The following is a 21408-nucleotide window of genomic DNA, read 5'->3' as shown; positions in this document are numbered from 1 at the left end:
AACCTCCCAGCACGATTCTGCACTTTTTTTTTCACGTGTTACGCCAGTGAAAATAATGACAATAACAAAATACTGCAAAGTCAGGTAATTATGAAGAGCTTTTATTTCGAATTCAATTCATATGAAAAATGAAGACAGTAGACACAGGTTTATGTCTAAGAGCATCCACACACTTTGAATACTGGTGCTTGTCAGACAGGTTACTTATCATTATGCGGAAACAATCCTTAAAGGTAGATCTAAAAATAGAAGCTCTGACTGGCTCAACAAGAGTGACTCACTAACAGTTGAATTGAATGGCAAATCAACAGCACCTGTTTGTGTTGACAGGTGGTCTCAGAGGGACCATAACGGGCTCAGTGACTCCCATCCCATGAGACCACAGGGCTTTGAGAGGAGTATTTTTTTTTTTTTTTATCATGCAGTTTATCCAGTTCGTCTTGTATCAGAAGGCTAATGCACTTATTAATTGACATTTCTAAAATACATTCAATTGTAAATGCAACTTGCAGTATCCCAAAAACCCATTTTAAACTCATATTTTGACAATCTTAGAAATATATGACATAATCCTTTTACCATTTAAATCATGTAACTGATTGCAGCACATGCTTTCAACCCCACCACCATCAGTTGCTCCAGTTTTGATGACTGTAAACACTGCACCACTGTGACAGTCACTTTATATTTTGCTGTGCAAGTCTCAGTGTGGAGAATGCAACACAAATCCCTCTATAAGTGTACTGTGCGAAGTTATCTTGATTTACAAGTATTCATCGTCTAACATTAGTCGTCTTGCATTTTCAGCATAGTCAAAGGGAGAAAACTTGACGGCAAGATCCTTCCACTTGGTGCATTTGGTGATCTTCTTTCCGCTGACTGTCACCACAAAGTTTTTCACGTGGAGACAGGGGCAGTCAATCCCCTTGTAAAACATCATGGAGCCCCACTTCTGCAATAGAAATCAGAAAGTTAAGACATAAAAGCTTCAATATGGATGTGTATTTATTACAAAGGAGTGACTACTCCATTGCTGTTTGTGCTTTAGCCTAAAATATAACTAGAGGAAAATGGCTACCACAGAGTCACAGCTTTAGAAACATTTTAAATGGAATCATCTGGCATCTCCTGATTGTCTGACTCAGATTCCTCACATATGGAACAACTTATTTTCATGGTGATGGCGGGTCTTGACTCATCTCAATCTTTTCTTTTGTTGACCACTGTGGCCCTCAACAAAACAACTAGTCCTTTTGAAAGGTGCCATCTTTTAGATATGTTGCTAAATCTTTACCATAATGGTATGAAAGTAAGCAAACTATTCCTTTGAGCTTGTTTTTCTCTTATCTCTACTAACTGGCCACTGATGATGACATCATCCTTCTGCTGTGTGAATGTGTTTACTTGACAGTGTCAGTCTGTTAACAGGAGCTTTAGTCTGCAGTGATGTTCACACACTTTGCTGATACTCCAGTAACATAGGGACATGGAGGTTTTTACTTGTACTTGCTTTTATGCATATTCACACACTCCCTCAATCTCCCTCATCCATATGCTCAACAGTCTACTAACATTCTAAATCTTAGAGAAAAGCCTGTTTACTTTAAAAAGAACAATGACCACATCACAACAGCTCTTACATTTTTTGTAAGAATTGTCCAACTCCATTCAATCTGCAGAGTTCCTCTCTACTTTCAAAAGACAGCTAAAGACCCAGCTCTTTAGGAACTATGCACTTAGCTAGACTGTTCTCCACTGTTGTCCCCAGTGGCAGATCATGTCTTCCAGCTACAGTTGACTCGCACTGTCCTGCTCTACTCTGGGAATCTGTGTTCAGCTCTGGAGTGACCCAGCACTTGGTACTTGAGTGACCCAGCTACTTGGTAATTATTGAGGTGATGACAAGCTAATTGTTGATGATGATAATGGAAGGTCTTAAATTGTTTGGTTGCTTCATTGTAGATGTTCCTCATTTTACTAAAAAAAAAAAAATCCTTATTTACTTTTGTTCATTGCCTTTACACTGCCTGGCAGTACCTGCACCCAAATGGACTTGAAGCACTTGTTAATCTTATTGATCTTGTTTCCTCTTGTCTAGATCTTTGCTTGTGTTGTTCTTGTTCTCGTGTGTACGTCGCTTTGGATAAAGCGTCTGCTAAATGACATTGTAACATTGTAACATTATTTCACATCAAATTACAAATTATATCAGTGCTAACAGTAAACTTGAGCTTTATTTTTACCAATAACATAAAAAATATTTGGGTTGGCTGCATGTGAGAACAGAAACAGTTTAAATTTTCACCCCAACTTTATCTGGATTTTTTTCTGCCAGCCCTCTAGGTTTCTGTAACTTTTGTCCACCATCATGCTGTAAACATTACATTGTGGCTTTTGCAGCTAATTTGGGTAAATGTTCTTCCATCTGAGACTCATTACCCACCCCTTGCCCTCTTGTCTGGCTGGGAAGACGTCATGCTGTGAGGGACATATAAACAAGCAACTCTGGAAAATTTCAGGGACAAAGCCCCTTAAAAATTTCTAAACATTTTCAGGAGTGCTTATGTGGAAGAGGCTTCATATGCTGCAAGTATTGTTTTTATTTTTTTAACTTATATTTTTAGCACAGCTGAAGAGAGACAGGAAATGTGGGGAGTAGAGAGTGAGGAAAGACATGTAGCAAATGGTCGAGGCCTGGAGTCAAACCGGCGACCTCTGCTACAAGGACTATAGCCTCTGCATGTGGGGCGCTCAGACCGCTAGGCCACCAGCGGCCCATGCTTTATGTAGTGTTGACTGAACTCATTTTGCAGCTCTGTTCGATGGGATCAATGCTCTTATGTCCAACACCTTGAAAACACCTCAATGTGTCTGCAAGGAGTGAAAAGTCACAACATGCTGCAAGTCCCTCCACTTTGCAGGAAGTATTACAATGAGAATGTTTGAATGTGCTGCAGCTCCCTCAGCACCCTGACTTTTGCAGGCTAATGATTGTCAGTCAGATTGAAAACATCAACATTGTACAGAAAAGGGAATCTAGGCCAGAGGTCCTAATTGTAACTGTTGGCTACATTGGAGGAAGACTGAACAATTGTCTGCTGTTTCAGAGGCGTTACAGACTATAGCCTGCAAGGTTGACTTTTCTCTGAACAATCCCAACCAGAAAACAACTGAAACACATTTACCTGCCCACAGCGTTTGCATGATATGAAGCCCTTGGTCTCATAATCAAGAAGTCTCTCTTGAAGACTGGCATTCTCTGTCTGATTGAAAAGTTCCCTGAAAATAAAGATAGACAGTATTGATTAGTTTGTAGCATGAACACGTCACTAAATGTCTCTGAGGTGCAATCCATACTTGAACTCAGCTGTGACATTGACTCTGTGCACATTTTCGATGACCTGGACATCTTCACCAGTGCAGACAGGCTGGCTGCAGCCACGGCAGTTGAACTGCACGTCAGATGGGCTCTCGTTCTTTATTTCGCTCTGCCTCTTCTTCTTCATTCTCACCATCTCTTCCATTATAGACTGATACTGTAAATCTTCGATCTGAAGAGAAAGGAAAAACACTAATGACATAAGTCTCACAGCGACAAGGGTTCCAGAATGACTGACACTTCCCTAAAAGTTTTGGAGTGAACATACAGTATCTCACAAAAGTGAGTACACCCTCACATTTCTTCTAAAGATGATGCACAAGAAAGCCTGCAAACAGTTTGCTAAAGACAGCAGACTAAGGACATGGATTACTGGAACCATGTCTTGTGGTATGATGAGACCAAGATAAACTTACTTGGTTCAGAAGGTGTTAAGTGTGTGTGGTGGTAACCAGGTAAGGAGTTCAAAGACAAGCGTGACTTGCTTACAGTCAAGCATTGTGGTGGGAGTGTCATGGTCTGGGTCTGCATGAGTGCTGCCAGCACTGGGGAGCTACAGTTCATTGAGGGAACCATGAATGCCAACATGTACTGTGACATACTGAAGCAGAGCATGATCCCCTCCCTTCGGAAACTGGGCCACAGGGCAGTATTCAAACACGGTAACGACCCCAAACACATCCACAAGACGGCCACTGCCGGCTGAGGGTAAAGGTGATGGAGTGGCCAAGTATGTCTCCAGACCTAAACCCTATTGAGCATCTGTGGGGCATTCTCAAAACGGAAGGTGGAGGAGGTCTCTAACATCCACCAGCTCCGTGATGTCGTCATGGAGGAGTGGAAAAGGATTCCAGTGGCAACCTGTGAACTCTGGTGAACTCCATGCCTGAGAGGGTTAAGGGAGTGCTGGAAAATAGTGGTGGTCACACAAAATATTGACATTTTGGGCCCAATTTGGACATTTTCACTTAGGGGTGTACTCACATTTGTTGCCGGTTGTTTAGACATTAATGGCTGTGTGTTGAATTATTTTGAGGGGACAGTAAATTTACACTGTTAAACAAGCTGTACACTGACTACTTTACATTGTATCAAAGTGTCATTTCTTCATTGTTGTCCCATGAAAAGATATAATTAGATGTGTGCAGAAATGTGAGGGGTGTACTCACTTTTGTGAGATACTGTACCTTTTTATTGTAGTCCTCCCGAATCATGGCTCGGATTTTGTCGATTGCTTTGTTCATCATGTTGATGCGGAACTCATTGACACACTCCTTTTCAGAAACGGCCGAGCCTTTGACCTCGATCAGAATGTAACTGCTGTCCTTAGCTCTTCCTCTGCCTCTGGCCTGGAAATAAAAAGAGTCCTTGGTAAGCAGCCACTTCAATTACATTAATTGTGAGAAGTGATAGACACGTATCCCATTTCACAACTAACATAACTTACCTGAATCATAGCAATCTCATTGGTCAGTTGGCCATATTGGATCACAATATTGCACTCTGGTATGTCCAGCCCTTCCTCAGCCACAGAGGTGGCAATCAGCAAGTTGACGTCCCCTTTGCCAAATTTATTCAGCACGTCCTTTTGCTCTGCCTAAGATGCACAATTATGCACACAGTGGGTTTAGTATTTCAATACAGACTACAGCATGGCGTACCAAATTTGAAATGCAACACTCACAGAGGTCATTGGTTTAACAACACTCTGGTCTCCTCCTCCGATGATATAAGATGCTTTCACTCCGATGTCAGCAAACTTTGGGTTTTCCTGGATCCACTGAGTTAGAGCGAGGGCGCTGCGCCGTGTTTTGGTGAAAATGATCCCTCTGGCCGTGTCTCGGCTGCTGAATTCTTGCAGAATATTACTTCTGAGTTTTGACAGGCTGTCATTTTCATACTGCGGCATTTTTGCAAGCCTCTGCAACTCTTCCTTGTTCTCTGCGAAACACAGTTTTAAAAACCTGAGGTGAAGTCTTTGTTTTTGAAGGGTCAATGATTTATTTGAGTCTCTCAGAATTACATCAGATGATCACAATTGATTTTTATGTCTCTGGTGAGGTAAACAGTGACATCATCAGGTAGCTTGTTAGCTTAGCAAAGATTGAATTAAGCCACTATATATTGTTGTTTACACTACAATTCTAACCTTTATTGTGGGCTATCAGCTTTTGCCAGCTTTTTGTTTGATATTTAAACAGAAATAAACCCCAAATGTTCACGGCTACCGAATCAACTTAGCTAAATCAAAGCCTAGCAGACAGCTAACTGCATCCAACTGTGACCAAAGGCAGCTAAGCCCATAATGTATACAGTAAATTAATTATACATTATGGGCTCTGTACAATCTTAAATTGGCAAAAGTAGTTCTTGTATTATTTATCTATGCTTGTGTTTTTTTTTTATTTTAGCTCAGAAGATTTTCATGAAGAAACAAGCTAGCTGTGGAAGCCAGCTTACAGTCATATACTGTATGTTCAGTTCTACAAATGTAGACAGTTCTTTGTTAAGTGATTTGAGTGAGTGTATAAAATTCATGGAATAGGTCCATTGATGTGAATCATTGGGGGTTCTCTAATCATCCTTGGATGTTTTGGTTTTTTTTATAAATGGCATAGCTTTCCACAGGGATTGGTCTTATGTTTAGTTGAGGCTCCAGGACTGACGGAGCCTCGTGGTTTTCTATCTTTAGTACATTTTGATTTATTAAGACATAAAGTGGAATACTCCTGGAAACAAGTAGTGGAAAAAATAGACCTTCTGCCTTTCTCGAATCTGAGTGATTAGAAGTTTTTTGTTGAATCTATGTACACAAATAAGCCAAGGCAGTCATTGAGCCTCTATGAACCAACACTAGTTAAACCACACCAAAAAGGATTTCTAATTAATATGCTGTATGTTCCCTTTGCTCTAAAACAAGAAGTAGTTGGCATAGACACCAGTAAAATCTTTTTTTTAAAACCAAGTTTTTTGTACATTAAACAACTGTTTGAAAGAGCCAGACTAACTGTTCCTCTGTACTACTTGTCTTAGTGCTTTGCTAAGCTAACAAGCTGCTAGCTATAAGTGAACCAACAAGATATGAGTGATATCTTTTCATCAAAGTCTTATAGAAAGGATACTTCAAAATATTCCTAACTATTAAAATGCAACAAAAACAAAGCACAGATAACAACAGTGGAATCCAGAGCTTCTTCCCTTTTCTGGATTATTAAAAAGGTGACACACCACACATTACCGTACCTCTGAACAAGCTGAAGAGGAATCTCTCAGAGTCTGTGATTTGTATGCTCTCCTCATCTTCAGGTGTTGCCTTCTTTTTCAACGCGTCCTCCTGGTACTTGTTCAGGAAACTGAGGGAATCATGCATGCGAATCGTGTTGCTGAGATTCAAGCCCTCGCTGTACTGTCGAAGGTGCTCCGCACAAACCCGCACTTTGTGGTCTTCCTCCGTTGCCGCTAAAATAGATTGAAACAGTTTTTAGATCCCATCAAGGTAGCTTGTTGTTTTATTACACAACGTAAGTTGGATAGGGTTAGTAACCCAGGAGAAAGCATGAATGAAGAGTCAAGCTCACCAGTCCGCTCCTTTTGAATAATCCACTGTTCGTAATTCTGAGAGCCGAGGTCACAGTTGGGACTCAGGTCAGCATGGACATGAATGGCATTCATGATGTTCTTGATTACATCACCAAAAGGATCCTGAAATGTAGATTTTTTTTGTGTTAAATAAAATATTCTTTATGACATTACAAAGAGAGACAGATTTAAAAAGATGATTACATGACTTAATCAAATGACTTAAAAAGCAGCCATGAAAAAATCTGCTGTTCAACAAACGTACCTGTTTTCTGTCTTCAACGGTTACAATTTTTGTCCTTTGGTCCTTTCTGAACTCTCCAATGCTTTTTGACATGATATTGACAGCATCCAAGTTTGCACAAATCTATAAAAGAGACACAGATTTGCAGTGTCAGATTTAATCACATCATGTATGTATCTCAGTGATTCAGTGTGTGAATCAAATGTCTGTTTCTTTAACACAGATTTGAAGCCAAAAGGCTGTTTTCAATTTATTTACTAGTGTGGCGAAAGGAAACTTTATGGTTGCCCTGACTACACAGGCAGCCTAGAATATTGGAAACAGCTTTGCTATGTGAATATGATCCTTTGCAACAGTGAGACAGAGAAAAAGGGGAGGGTTTTCAAAAGACGAGAAAGTGAAAGTTAAGAAGAGAGAATTAGGTTGTTTGATTGTGGACGACACAGCTGTATGATGTAATTATATCCAATGGAAGTACACTGGAATAATTTCTTCCTTTCTGAAGCTGACAATGGCAAAATTGTAATCAAATAATTATTTAATCTGTTAAGGGATTTAATGGGTCAAGAGTCGCTAATGTTCTTTTAGTGACTACTTTGCATATCAAAGCAGAAAACCTATTAATATTCTCTATACTTCAACTACTTCTCCTTTTGTATTTCCATATCAACTGTTGCAAAAGCAAAGTCATAGAGGAAAAAATAAGAAAGAAAGATATGAAGAAAACATGCAGGGTGTGACAACTTTCAAAGGGAATCATCTCTTCAGTTTTTTTCCAAAATCCAAAAAGTAGAAAGAAAAATATCTAAGAAGTCCCCGAGAGGGATGAGTGAAATATAAAACGGATTAATGAATCATTCTCTGTTATTTAAATCGGGGAACATTTTGGCAGTGTCAGTGGATGACATCATCGCTATTTGAGAGGGGCTAAAAAGTAGCTTCAAAAACTTTTCATTACTTCGTTTCGGTTGCCAATGATTTCCTCTACACATGAAATAATCCCAATGTAGGAATGTTTCCCTGGTTGATCATATCAAGTTTTGAAGTGAAACATTTTCACAGTTTTTGTCCTAAGAGCTTCTAAGTAATGAGAGTGTTTGCACCTCCATGCTCCGGCCAGAGCACCAGGTGGTTTTAGATGTTCCAAGAACGAGGCTCAAAACTCGAGGTGACCGAGCCTTTGCGGTGGCTGCTCCCACACTGTGGACCAGTCTGCCTCTTAATATCAGGTCCACTCAGACACAGAATTTTAAATTTCTACTTAAAACGCACCTCTTCGCACTGGCTTTTAATACCTATTGAGACATCCTACATTTTATTTTTGTTTTTAGTTATTGTGGCTTTTTCTTGTGTTATCTATTGTGTTTTTAATATCTGTTCTTTTTTAATTACTATTTGTTTTTATTGATTGTGTTTTTTAAGCTTGTACAGCACTTTGGCACACTGCGGTTGTTTTTTAAATGTGCTATATAAATAAAGTTGACTTGACTTGACAAGGAGTGCCAACCAACTGCCCAATCTACTCCATTATCACATCCTTTACACATCTTTCTACAAATTCTTCTGCTCCAATAAAATTCAATAAACACCTCAGCTTATATTACTCTACATTTACCGTAGATTAGGTGTACCTAATGTATTGTACACATATGTGAATATGTGCCAACACTTCAGTCTATTTAAGTGCACACAGAGAACTGAGAGTATTCTTTACGCGTAGTATATGCTCCTTTGCTTGCTCCATTGTTGTGGCTTCCCCAACCCCTGGCGAGGCAGTCAGACCCAGGATCTGAGGGAGGGGCACCTGCTCCTTCAGCTCCTTCTTCAGCCTGAAGTTCTTGTGCTTCTGCTTCAGGTATCGCATCATGATATGATTGTAGACCTCTCCTTTTTGAGTGTGGTGACACTCATCTATGACGATCAGTGACAAATCTATGGCACATAAACAGAAGGGATGACGACAGACATGTTAATAAAGTGACTGCAAGGAGCCACGCAGAGGAAAAGATGCAGTAAATGTTTGCAGAATGATTATAGGGTTCTCACAAGTGGAATGAAAGCTGAGCATTGTTAACTTGGATTACAGCTTTCTTTGTGAACAAAATAACATTTATACTTTAGACTTATCATCCGTGGACAAAATTGCATGCATCAAAGGAAACATCACAATTTCCTCAACCAGGCAGTGCCTCATTTTGTGTCATTTATTTAGAGAACTTCAATAAATAGAGGCAATTTTCACTCACAGATTATAACATCTTTCTGTAAGGCAGAGATCGTCCCACACAAACCAGGTCTTTTCTAGGAACCCGACGCAGCAGTTAAAGCCACACAATAACATACGCTGGAGAAGCTCTACTTCAAAAATAGCTTCAACTAACTTTATTTATTTTTGTAACTCTACAGAGGTATACAAGAGGTAAAATATAATATTGTATGACATGTATGAGTTAAACCAGAGTGCTTGGGATTAATCCCTGGAGTAGGAGAGTATAGAGAGTGGCAGCTTGATGTACAGTGGCTGATAGAAGCTCTCATGTGAATTAGATCAGCCACACACTGATGGCTTGAACAGACGTGTGGCCTGGAAAGCAGATCGGAAAAAAAGAAGGAAAAAAAAAAATGCTTTCAGGCGTTTCAACAAACAGCATATGTTCCACTGAGGTGGCTATTCCACCTTGGACTGGTGGGTGCCAACAAGAGTGAACAGCAGAGCCGGAAGACTTTGACAAGATCCTGTCAGGTATTATCAGGGGAGATGTTATGAGTCCTCCGGGTGGCTTTCTATTCCAATAGCTGTCAGTGTCTGAGGTTGAAGCCTGGACAGACTTTAACTAAAGGTTTAAGGATGCCTTTTTTAGAAAAATAATGGTTGAGATATTGTGACTGTATTGGATTTTGGGTGTTTTTAAAGCAAAATGAAACTTGTCAGCAAAGTAAAGGTTCTTGTTTTCATACCGCTTAGGTTCACCCCTTCGTCCTCCTCGCTGTTAGACCTCTCCAAGTAATTCTCCAGAATCTGGGCTGTGCAAATGATGACGTCATTCCTCTTCACAATTTCTGTGAAGGAGATCTTATGCTGGCAGTCTCCGCTGACTCGCTCTACTTTATATGTGGGCTTCAAAAAAGGCAGGAACTCTGACGAGTAATGCTGCTCCACGAGGGGGACCTGCAAGGCACCAGAGTACAATAAACCTCACATTGTTTTTACATAAAAGACAGGAAAATGAACAAGAAGAATAAAGCACTGTCTGCATTGTTTTGATTACAGCAATGCTTCTGAGGAATTGGTTTGGATCTATATTACCAGTGTTGTGACTTTGTTGACAGCAGAGTGGCTCATGAATAAATATAAGCAGAATTTCTTCCACATGTTTTGTGAGGATTCTGTTGTCCATTGTTTAAGGAGCAACTGAAAGGACACTCCCTTTTCTGCAGAGACAACTAAAATACCATTCACTCTATTAAGCTTCAAAACACCAACCACTCAGTCACATACCATCCCTATTTCTTGAGCTTTTCTAAAAGCATAGCTTAATAGAGTTATGACTGTAAACCCTTTAATCCAAAATGAAGTAATGTTAGGGATTCTTTCCACAGGACAGCAGATCTATGTACGGCCAAATAGTAACAAAGTGCAGAGGTTGTCTAAACCTCATGGCATGTAATTTGTGGTGAGCTGACCCACATGTGCAAATTGACTGAAAGATCGAATGTTTTCTTTGGATTTGAATGGGATATAAGTAGGTTACCACAATAGCGCAAAGCCACGTGGTGATTGAGGAATGTACCTTGTTCACCAGTACGACCACTTTCCCTGGTCGCTTTTCGGCCCTCCTGCTGTCCAGATGTGTTTTGGTAATATAAACTGCAACTCTGGTTTTACCACTTCCTGTCGGGAGGCATATGATGATGTTTTCCCCCTCCAAGGCAGGTCCAGCTACATCCTTCTGATAATCTCGGAGAACAATATGTGCTGTTTCTGGGCCTCTGGTTGCTGCCTCTGAGTCAGTCCCAGCTGTAACGCAGAGCAGATTTCAGACAGGCAACACTTCTGTGTGTGTCAGCAAGCCACAATTACAGACATCACCAGTGGGAAGACGCTGGGCTTGTCATTGTTGTTTCAGTCCAGTAGTAGAATGCTTATTTTTAATGCTGCTGTTCAAGAGGAGAAACATACTAGAACATACTGGATGAATATGCACAGGGGTGGATCCAGACTTCTTTTGGCTGGGCTGGCCCAACTGTGGTACTGGCTGTTGCAGCATTTATGAACCCTTATATCTACTTTAGAGTTTTTTTCCTGTGTACTTATTAACTGTTAACACTAACACAATAGAGTAGCAGCCTTTAAATTGTATTGGTTTTATCTTTTAAGGACTCAAAAAGAAGATACCAGCTGTTTTCGAAACAGCCTGCTACATACTACCTACTATTGTAGTAGACAGTAGGTACTGTAAGCTACATACTGTGTTTGAATTGAGTATGTAGTATGACTGTTCTGTTTGATCTATGTTGCAGTATATGCTGGGCCAGACATCACTGGATTTCCGGTTTCGGAAAGCGGAAGTAGATAATGGCCAAACGGATAGATAAACTGCTTCTTTAGCATAACTAGTGATTTAAAAAGTTAAGAAGTGGTTTATATGGAATTTAATTATTTTCCCAGCACCCAAAAACTGAGTTTCCCCCATCAAAAAAGAAAAAGTGGAATGAGCGCTGTGCATTGTGGGAAACAGTCAAGAGGCAGACTTGTCCGATGCATACTGTGAAATTTCCCGTATCTGTAGACATCCGGGGAGTTTTGACATACTGCAGATTTTGCTCTTGTTCACATACTACTTACTACATACTGAATTTTGGCCAAATCAGTACGTACTGCTAGTATAGTAGGTGGTTTCGAAAACAGCCATAGTGTTTAAAGTACTAACAAAAACAAGGCTACATTTTCATGCCACCCAAACTACTGGCAGCCTGTTGCACCATAGACTGTAACTAAAAATTGACAGCGTTGCTCCGTCTCTTCTCGTTGTACGGTTCTGAAGCCAAAAAATCCCTCTCCTGGGCGCTGCCATTGTGCAGCCAGAGCCTGTGAAGCCACTGTAATAAGCTCCGCCCTACAGCGTAACGTCACAAGACGCTGTGTGTCCTTTGAAGTTTCACTCTACGGCGGCTGTGAATCAAAGGAAACCTGGAAGTAAAACCCTGTTTTTTAAACTCTAATAACTAACAAAAAAGAAACTTTTCAGGAAAAAGAGGCCTTGGACACAAAACAGTCAAATAATAACTACATATCACCACTGAATACGGATGTGAGAAACATTCGTACGGCGTGTATTTATTTTTTAAAGTTTGACTGCTCCCAAATGAATGGGGGAGACGGATATTTTGACCTGTACTGCAGCCAGCCACCAGGGGGCAGACACGCCACTGAAAGCTTCACCACCAGCCGACTGTGTTGCAACCCCTGGTTGCAACACAGTCCAAATAGTCAATTTTTACATAAGTCTTGCCTCTGACAAGGCAAATAACCAATTAAAATTTTATTGGGTTGGCACCTTTGGTCACTAATCAGATTATTAGGGGGGCAGTGCCACCATTTGGCCACCCTCTGGATCCCACCCTGCATTAAAACTGGATTCATGGAATATGTTCTGCATTGACAACATAAACTCTGAGTATTCAGTCCTTGTCTTTTCACTTTCATTGTTCTTACACTGATTTTAAACTCATCTGAACTTTAGAAAACAGGAACACCGTCAAACCATATGTCTCAAGTCAGTGTTCCCCAAACTTCAGCTGAGTTCCCCAGGGGGAGTCCAGAGTTATGAGTGGGGGGTTGTGGCATGGCTAAATAAAAACAATGCACACAGTCCTGCACTGCTTGCAAAGCATAGCCAATTTTGTGAAAGGGCTATAAAGTTTACTCCCGGGAAGGTGAGGGAGTCAGTTTTGAGAAAATCCATCAAAAGCTACAAAGGCTGTTAAAAACTAGGAAGTAGAATGTTGCAGTATCACTTTGAAATGCTCGCTCATTTCTTCATTTCAATGTCACACACTGAAGTTGCAATCTGTACTTTTTGCAGATGATGTCTCCAACAAGTTTGAAAGATAGAGGAATTTGATCAGAATATATGTGTCTGATAGTGTGTGTTGGTGTACAGTATATGGTGCACATTAGTGTGTCCAAGTACATTTTATATTGTAAGGGGGAGGGAAAATATTTTCATCTACCAAAGGGGGGTCCTGCAGAAAGAGTTTGTTAACCACTGTCTTAAGTAGTTCAGGTTTGAGCACCATGTGCCAACAATCAAGTCACTGAGAGGCACTATTGCACTGTTTGATTAGTCCATACTAATGCAACACATGGAATCTAGCTAAACTGCAAAACGTGGTGCAATGACTCTCCTCTCATTAATTAAGATTAAAGCATGTTGTACATTGACAAACTATTCAATAAACTAAACTCAACTACAAAGCCAAGGGATGTGAAACCTGCACAAATTGGCCAGTAAATGCTCCAGATTGAATTGTGTGATGGAAATCTAAAAAGCAGCCTCAAGTTTCCCAAACCATAAGCACCATTTGTCCTTGCACAAGCTAAAATGTGCATGCATTCCTCAATCATTCTCACTTTCTCAAATGCTTTAAGTATTATATCTCTTCATCACATGCCAGTTCATGTCTGTTGTGGCGGCAGTGTGTCTTATTTTTCTGTCTGCAAAAGACAGCAGACTTACTATGATCCACTTCAGACAGACTTAAAGTCGCTGGGAGGCTCTGACACATTGCTGTCTGGGCTGAGGATAAAACATGACTTAGCGAACATGCACAATGTGCGCCCCCACTTCTCCCTCTCTGCTACTCTCTCTTTAATTGGAGTTCTACAACACCCCCTAGTTATGAGTTCAAACCCCCAGAAAGTCACTCTTTCCCCTCCCACAGACATCTTTTAATTCTTGCCTCTCAGACTTTGTACATTAGAGGTTAGAGTGCTCGTTCAAGTAAACTTCATGGTAATAAATAAGCGTCTGCACCGGTGGAGAGATAGAGCTTTAACAACAAGGAGAAGTAAACACTGGCTTGTGTGGCCCCCTGGATTCCCAGATGCTAAAGTTATTAGAGAAGGAAAGTCAACAATCAGAGACACCATTCCAACCAGCATAGAGAAATCCACTGGCTTATTTTCCATTCTGATTTGGGGCAGTGAAATTCTGCACATGCAGCTCCTTTTTACAGGCTGGCCATGCAAAACAAAAGACCTTATCTTCATTGTGTGTTATCATTTCTGCTGCCTTTTTAGCCCACATGTATCTCCATTACTTCCAGTTCTGTGCTCTAGCTTTATATCTCTACAGTTATGAATTAAATTGTGAACAGAATGTCCAGCAGAATATTATAGAGACTGAAGGGGAGAGGAAAGCACCTTAAATTTAACTTTTGCTTCACATTACTTTCCAATACCTCAAAAGGAGCCAGCATGTGTTTCACATTGAAATCCCTGGATGGGCTCTTTCCTCTTTGACCTCTTTGTGGTTCATCATGATACACACATGGAACATGTTCAGTGGTGTCAAGCACGCAAGACGGAGAAATATTCCACTTGTTCCGATCACTCTCATTCTGCCTTTATGATGCTACAGGGTATCATTTTTCTTGCTATGACTGAAGTCTGCTTTTAATGTGTGGTCAATGGAGTTGGGAAAGAGCAAGATTTTTAGATTACAGGCATTATTTCAATGCTTATCAACTTTACCAAGGGGGGGAACAATCTCACCTGGTTGTGAGAGCTCCATGCTGTTTGACTGCAGTCTGGATTCAGAACTCTGGCCCCCCGCTGCGTACAGATCTGAAATGATGTTCACAGATACGTTAAAGGCAAGAAAGGCAAGAGATACATCCTAAGCAAGGAGGGGCAAAAATTTTCAAATACCTCATTTTGACTTGACCTGAATTATAATTTTGATGTCAACTGATAGGCCCTCCTTCCTTTCAAACAGAAGGAACCTTGACATCCCGAGCAATAAAACCTTAAACCTGGACCAGGAGAGCCCTGTTTTTGTTTTGTTTTCTTTTGTGAAATTGCTTAACTGTCATATGTTTTTCTTTTTGTGCTTATGCAGGGAAAGCAGTGTAAGAAGGGAGAAAATAGAATAGAAACTATATTGACTTTGATGTACCCCTCTCTGTATGCTGATCTCACAATAAAAAGATTTCATTAAATACAAAAAAAAAAAAAAAAAATTGGATGAGGAGAGTCCTGTTTTCGAGGCAAGATCTGTTTTCCGAATCAAAGGGCAAATCCTTTTGTTTTTCTCTTAAAACAAAAATCAATCAAGAGTGATTTCTGTAGTTGCCCCCACAAAACCAAAACAACAAAAAAATAATTATATTATAAGCAGGCATGGTGGCAGAATTCACTTGGACTTATTAAAAAAATGTGTTAATTAAAAAATAAAAATATCCCATAGATAAATATATTATCATTAATTATTAAATGTATAAATATAATAACTGTGCCTAATAAAGGTGCTAATTATACAATAAAATAATAAAAAAATAAATATATTTAATATAAATGAAACTATTAGATTTAATTAAATGTTATTGTTTCAGTGTAAATGCATTTAAAAAAGAAACAATAAATAGTTCCTGTGCTCATTAAAGTGCATTAAATTCAGCACTAGAATGTAATGTCTTAGTCAATAAAGATTTCCAGCTCTGTCTGTACCGAAGTACCACTTTGAGAGGATCTTGGGTGAACTCTGTGGACGTCTTATCTCTTTGCTGGTATAGGAAGTATCGCTAATTAAGGGAAAAAAAACAGGGTCTGGAAATGCTAGTGCTCTAAATGTGACTTCATACTGAATACTTTGCTTAGATGGAGCGGCAGATCCATACAAGAAAAGTTGCTTTTAATTGACAGTTTCATATTTGATATCAACTGGTATTCTACAAAACCCTTAATTTTTTTCACAACCCTAAAGTCGCAGTTGTGTTACTGCAATTCAAGAGCAATATATAATATTATAAGTATAACATTATATATGTCTAAAACAGTTTTGTTAGATCTGCTTCAAATTTGTATTACATTTTATTCCTGTAATCCAGCATGAAACCACTCCTATGCTTGGATCAGGATGATCCTGATGTTTCTCATTAAAGTCAACCCAGACCGACTAAAATTCTGACTGACAGTAACTTCAAGTTTTATTTGTCTAAGACTGGATAACTTGATACCCTTTTTTTTCATTTGAACAACCTGTTTTCAAGATTTGATTTGATCTGTGTGTAATCTGATCTGATTACTTTTTAACAACTGGAGCCTTCTTTGTTGGAAATAGAAAAGCATAGGAGTTTATTTTTGTTAGTGTCATAACTAAAAACTTCTCACAGGAGCCTTAACATTAAGCACTCTAATGGGTGTTGGCTGATTAAGGATCAGTTTACAACAATCCCTAATATGTACAATTCACCACTCCTCCTATCAGATATCTGCCTCTTCTTCCCCACTACCAGAGAGGTGAAGGGAATTTTATGTGTAGTCTCTAATGGCTCCATAAATTGCATTTACAAAAAGCTATGTCACAATTACCCATGATAACCCACAGACCTGGTTCAGTAGTGACATCTGTGAGTCATGTGAGTGTTGTTATCCATTTAAGAACAGTTTAGCTGATCATGTCCCTATGAACCCTTAGCATGTGACTTGCATAACAGTATTTTTTTCCCTGTGTGTAAAAGAGAGGAGCTCTGTTAAACCTTCATCCTGAGGGTTCTCGGTTGTGCTGGTTTCCATGAACTCTATGCTGCCGCTTCCATCAGCTTCTGCTTGGCTCTCCATGGTAACATCACTTCCTGTTGGTTCATCTTTGAATGAACACATTTTCTCATCACAGCCTGAGGGGAAATAAAATACAGCACAAGTTAGTATGTTCATATATCCTTCGTCAACTTGTTCTAATAGAGACACAGCTGCAGTAATACAGCATGCATTGCAATGGGTGTGTGCTCCACTAAACTTAAGTCACCTTTATTGTCACAGTCAGATGATCCTCCAGTCAGCTCATACAAGTGTTGATGTCCAGTGTCCCGCAGGACACTGAGAAATGTAGAAAACCACCGTGAATGTCCTCTTACTATTGCTCTCAGGAGTTCTCGGGCTCCACTCCTGGACCCATGATTTTGTATTGCAGCTTCAATCTATAAAATATGGATAAAGTAACTTGAGTGATGCAATCATAGTGAAGTTTTTATTTTTTTATTTTTTAAACATTCAGACATAAACAGGAACAATGACAAACTCAGACCACATATTCTTAACTTATATTATCAAGAGATTACATCTCCTTTGAACCTGAAAAACATATTTCTGTGGTGTATATCACATTTTTGCACCAGCCATATAACAGATATTCATATGGAAGAAAGAATGACAGGAGCATAAAATAAATAAATAAAAAAACAATAAAAGTAGGGACATAAGGACAATAAACAGCATACTAATAAAACACAAGGGGTTTAGATTAGGATATATTCTGCTATAAATGTGTACAGTTTATTTGCATGATTGTTTATTTGTTTCAGACATTTTTGTAACAAGGAGATTTCATTCTTAAGAGCAATCCATGGGGGGGGGGGGGGGGGGGGGGATTTGGCATACCGACACTTGTAATATTTTGTCAAAATGATGAGATTATTTACAAAAAATTCAGAAGCCTTATCTTTAAGGATTACACCTCTTTGAATGTTTTGAAAGGACCAAAAGTCAATTTTTCTGGAATGGGAAAATAGTGTTTGGACAGTCTCGCATTCAACAGGTGTTCTGTCGTTTCCAAATTTGTTTTAAAGATATAACAGTTTTCTACCACTAACTTAAATCTTCTTTACATTAATTCATTTGAGGGGTAAATGTTGTTTATAGTTTCAAAATGAACCTCTTTCCACTTTGGGGGAATCAGGAATTTTAAGTATCTTGTTCGAAAAATTGATATTTGAGATTTGTTGTAATCTCTATGAGTGAGTGAGCTTTTTACTAAGTGCTGCCTTAAAAAACTTATTGTTACATTTGCGCACTGTCTATGTCTACTGAACATGTGAGAAGACATTTGTCTATGTCCATGGAACTTTGAACTGTTCATGTGTCATTTGACTTTGTCATTACATCGTTTCGTCATGATGTGTCATTTGATAAAGTGTCATTATGATGTGTGTTATGGTTTGTTATCTTGATGTGTAGTTTGGCAATGTCTAATAGCGTCTTGTTTGACAGCATCTTTACGTCATCACTATGTGTTGTTACTACGTGTCGTCTTGATGCGTTGTTGCTATGTGTTGTAGCTATGTGTTGTTTGCTATTGGTCATCTTGATGTGTAGTTACTATGTGTCTTTGACAACGTTGTTGGATCAGAATTAATTTAAATGTTCCAATACAATAATGTAGTAAAATAATAATACAATAATAATACCCCTACGTTGTCAAACGTAGTAACAACACATAGTGACGCTGTCAAACAAGACGTTATTAGACATTGCCAAACTACACATCAAGACAACAAACCATAACACACATCATAATGACACTTTGTCAAATGACACATCATGACGACACGATGTAATGACAAAGTCAAACGACACATGAACAGTTCAAAGTTCCATGGACATAGACAAATGTCTTCTCACATGTTCAGTAGACATAGACAGTGCGCATGACGACATATTTTTGGCACAAATGGAGCCCCATAGTCCAGATCACCTAAATATGGCACGAGTTGCTCCTATAAGATCTTTAAGAAAGTCTCACATAATATCCCTAAAGCCCTTATCCAATTGATAAAGAATGATATTTTTGAATATTCCAATTCCAAATTTGAAATTGAAATTGAAGTGAAAATAGGTACAATAGACCAAATTTGTTTTGTCATCCAGTCCTCCATATACATAGACCTCCCCCTTCTTAGTATTACCCTATTGCTCCACAATGAATTATAGTGAAGTGCAGTGCTCTGAAAACAAATGTGTGCATGTGTCTGCCATCTTGCGGTCCTTTTGTGCAAATACAACTGGAGGAATTAAAAAGTTGGACTTCAAAACAGTACTAAGAGCCTGTAGTAAAACCATAACAGTGTCCATATTATGTTTTTATAGGCCTGTTTAAATGTACTATAAAAGGCATGTTGTAACCCTCTTTGATAATACTGAGGATCTAAACCACACCAATACCAATAGTGATCTCTTAAAATGTACTCACAAGCTCCTTGTCGTCCTGGTTCAGCAGGCCACTTGAGAAACACTTGAGGCACACATCCACAGTCTTCATTTCCACAAGACTTGGGGACAGTATTTGGATAAGCTTGACACAGTATTCATTCTCTGCCTCTTCTTCGGGTTTTTGATTCAGCTGTATGCATTCAGCTGCGTGGATTAAACCTGTGTTTGACAGCGCGTCAACAAATGCACTGAACCAGCCGGGACTGTGAGGCTTCTTGGTGATGGATGCAATGAGGAGATCCACAGCTGACAGATCACCCTCGGTTTTCGCCTTCTGTCTAATCTTTTCCCTTACATCGTTTTTGATAAAATCTAAATGATCCAGGACTCGCTCCACCACGATAAGCTCTCTTAGCCTCGGTGTAAGGTCTTCAATGAGCCGCAGGTTCACATCATCCTGCTCGGATGCCATCACGACCTATCTAACATGTATCAGTGCTCACTGTGGCTGGAGTGCAGGTTTGTTCAGGCGTATTCATAAGCAACTGGATACTGCTGATTCACTGCAATAAGGAAAATGAAACTCTTTCAGTTTCGTTTCTCCAGAAAAAAATCCCTTGGTGTTAAAAGTGGCCACTAGGTGTCAGTATGCCAACGTTGTAGAAAGAACATCCAGGCCTGTAGAAAGCCTGGCTGAGCCTATGTCAAAAACAAGATATAATGCCTCTAATGCGTCTGACTGTGGCTTTTTGTTAGTATCCAGTTACCTGAAATATGATCAGATTACAAATTCCCTTCAGTAGTTTTATTTGAATGAAGTATAAGAAAGTTTTTAAAGGCATTAAACTTCAATATGGTGTGCATTGGTCTCTATTTTATTTTATTTTATGCTGTTCCTATTTTTAATTTGTATTATTACTATTTTTCTTCTTCTTCTTCTTCTTCTTCTTCTTCTTATTATTGTCCCCTAATATGTCTTGCCATTGTTTCATTTCTGCTTCTTTCTCGTTTTTCAATCGCTGTAAAGCACTTTGGGTTGCATTTGATTTGTATGAAAGGTGCTATATAAATAAAGCTTGACTGATTGATTGATTGAACTTTACACAGCTGACTGGAAGAAGTTAGGCAATTTTAACCTTAGGCATTGTGACTGTTTCACTGATTTACAGTGGGGGACAGTAACAAAGTAAATTTACTTAAAGTGGTCATGAAATGGACTGAAATGAACAGTGAACAGTACTTTAACTCAAGTAATAATCTGACAGAGCAGCTTTCACTTGTATTGGAGTAATATTTGACATGGAGTATCTATACTTTGACTTAAGTAATAAAGGTGTGTACTTTGTCCACCACTGCAATGTCAGGAACAAAATATAATGCCTATAATGTGTCTGACTGTGGCTTTTTGTTAGTATCCAGTTACCTGAAATATGATCATATTACAAATTCCCTTCAGCAGTTTTATTTGAATGAAGTATAAGAAAGTTTTTAAAGGCATTCAACTTGACACAGCTCACTGGAAGAAGTGGGACAATTTCAACCTTAGGCATTGTGACTGTTTCACTGATTTACAGTGGTGGACAGTAACAAAGTAAATTTACTTAAAGCTCCTGTGAGGAGTTTTTGAGTGGTCATGAAATGAACAGAGATGCCTCTTTATGACCTAGAAAAGCAAACAAGATTGTTAGAAACGGTATTGAACATTTCTGTTTTTTTATTTTAAAGCCTGAAATCGCTTTGAGAGGGTAGGTGTCAGATGAGGTGATGGACAGCATGTCAAGAAAAAAACATTTTTTCTGCAGTAAATATTCTTAATGAGTGAAATAGTTGACTGTTAATTGAAAGCAGGAGGAGATATAATTTACACATGTACAGGACAAAATAAGCAAGATCACTTAGTGCACCAAAGTCAACACAAACAAAGTTCCTCACAGGAGCTTTAAGTACATTTTTGGAGTATCTGTACTTTACTTGAGTATTGTTTTTCAGGGGGAA

At 39.1% G+C, this 21408-nt stretch overlaps 1 protein-coding gene across 1 annotated transcript; it reads right to left on the bottom strand.

Annotated features, from left to right (window-relative positions):
* Window positions 1–80: 80 nt before the first annotated feature.
* ifih1 (interferon induced with helicase C domain 1) lies at window positions 81–20026 on the bottom strand. Its single transcript, XM_034694113.1, has 16 exons — window positions 19454–20026; window positions 17234–17405; window positions 16965–17102; window positions 14980–15051; window positions 10994–11220; window positions 10161–10371; window positions 8917–9134; window positions 7224–7325; window positions 6958–7081; window positions 6623–6838; window positions 5064–5320; window positions 4827–4976; window positions 4567–4728; window positions 3358–3551; window positions 3186–3279; window positions 81–952 (listed from the first exon to the last, which is right to left on the bottom strand). The coding sequence occupies exons 1-16, from the start codon at window positions 19883–19885 to the stop codon at window positions 764–766; spliced, it is 2958 nt and encodes a 985-aa protein (XP_034550004.1). The 5' UTR covers window positions 19886–20026; the 3' UTR covers window positions 81–763.
* Between the last annotated feature and the right edge of the window lie 1382 nt (window positions 20027–21408).

This window comes from Notolabrus celidotus, chromosome 10, assembly GCF_009762535.1.
Source record: "Notolabrus celidotus isolate fNotCel1 chromosome 10, fNotCel1.pri, whole genome shotgun sequence".
NCBI classification, from domain to species: Eukaryota; Metazoa; Chordata; class Actinopteri; order Labriformes; family Labridae; genus Notolabrus; species Notolabrus celidotus.
This window is presented reverse-complemented; position numbering and strand designations above follow the sequence as displayed.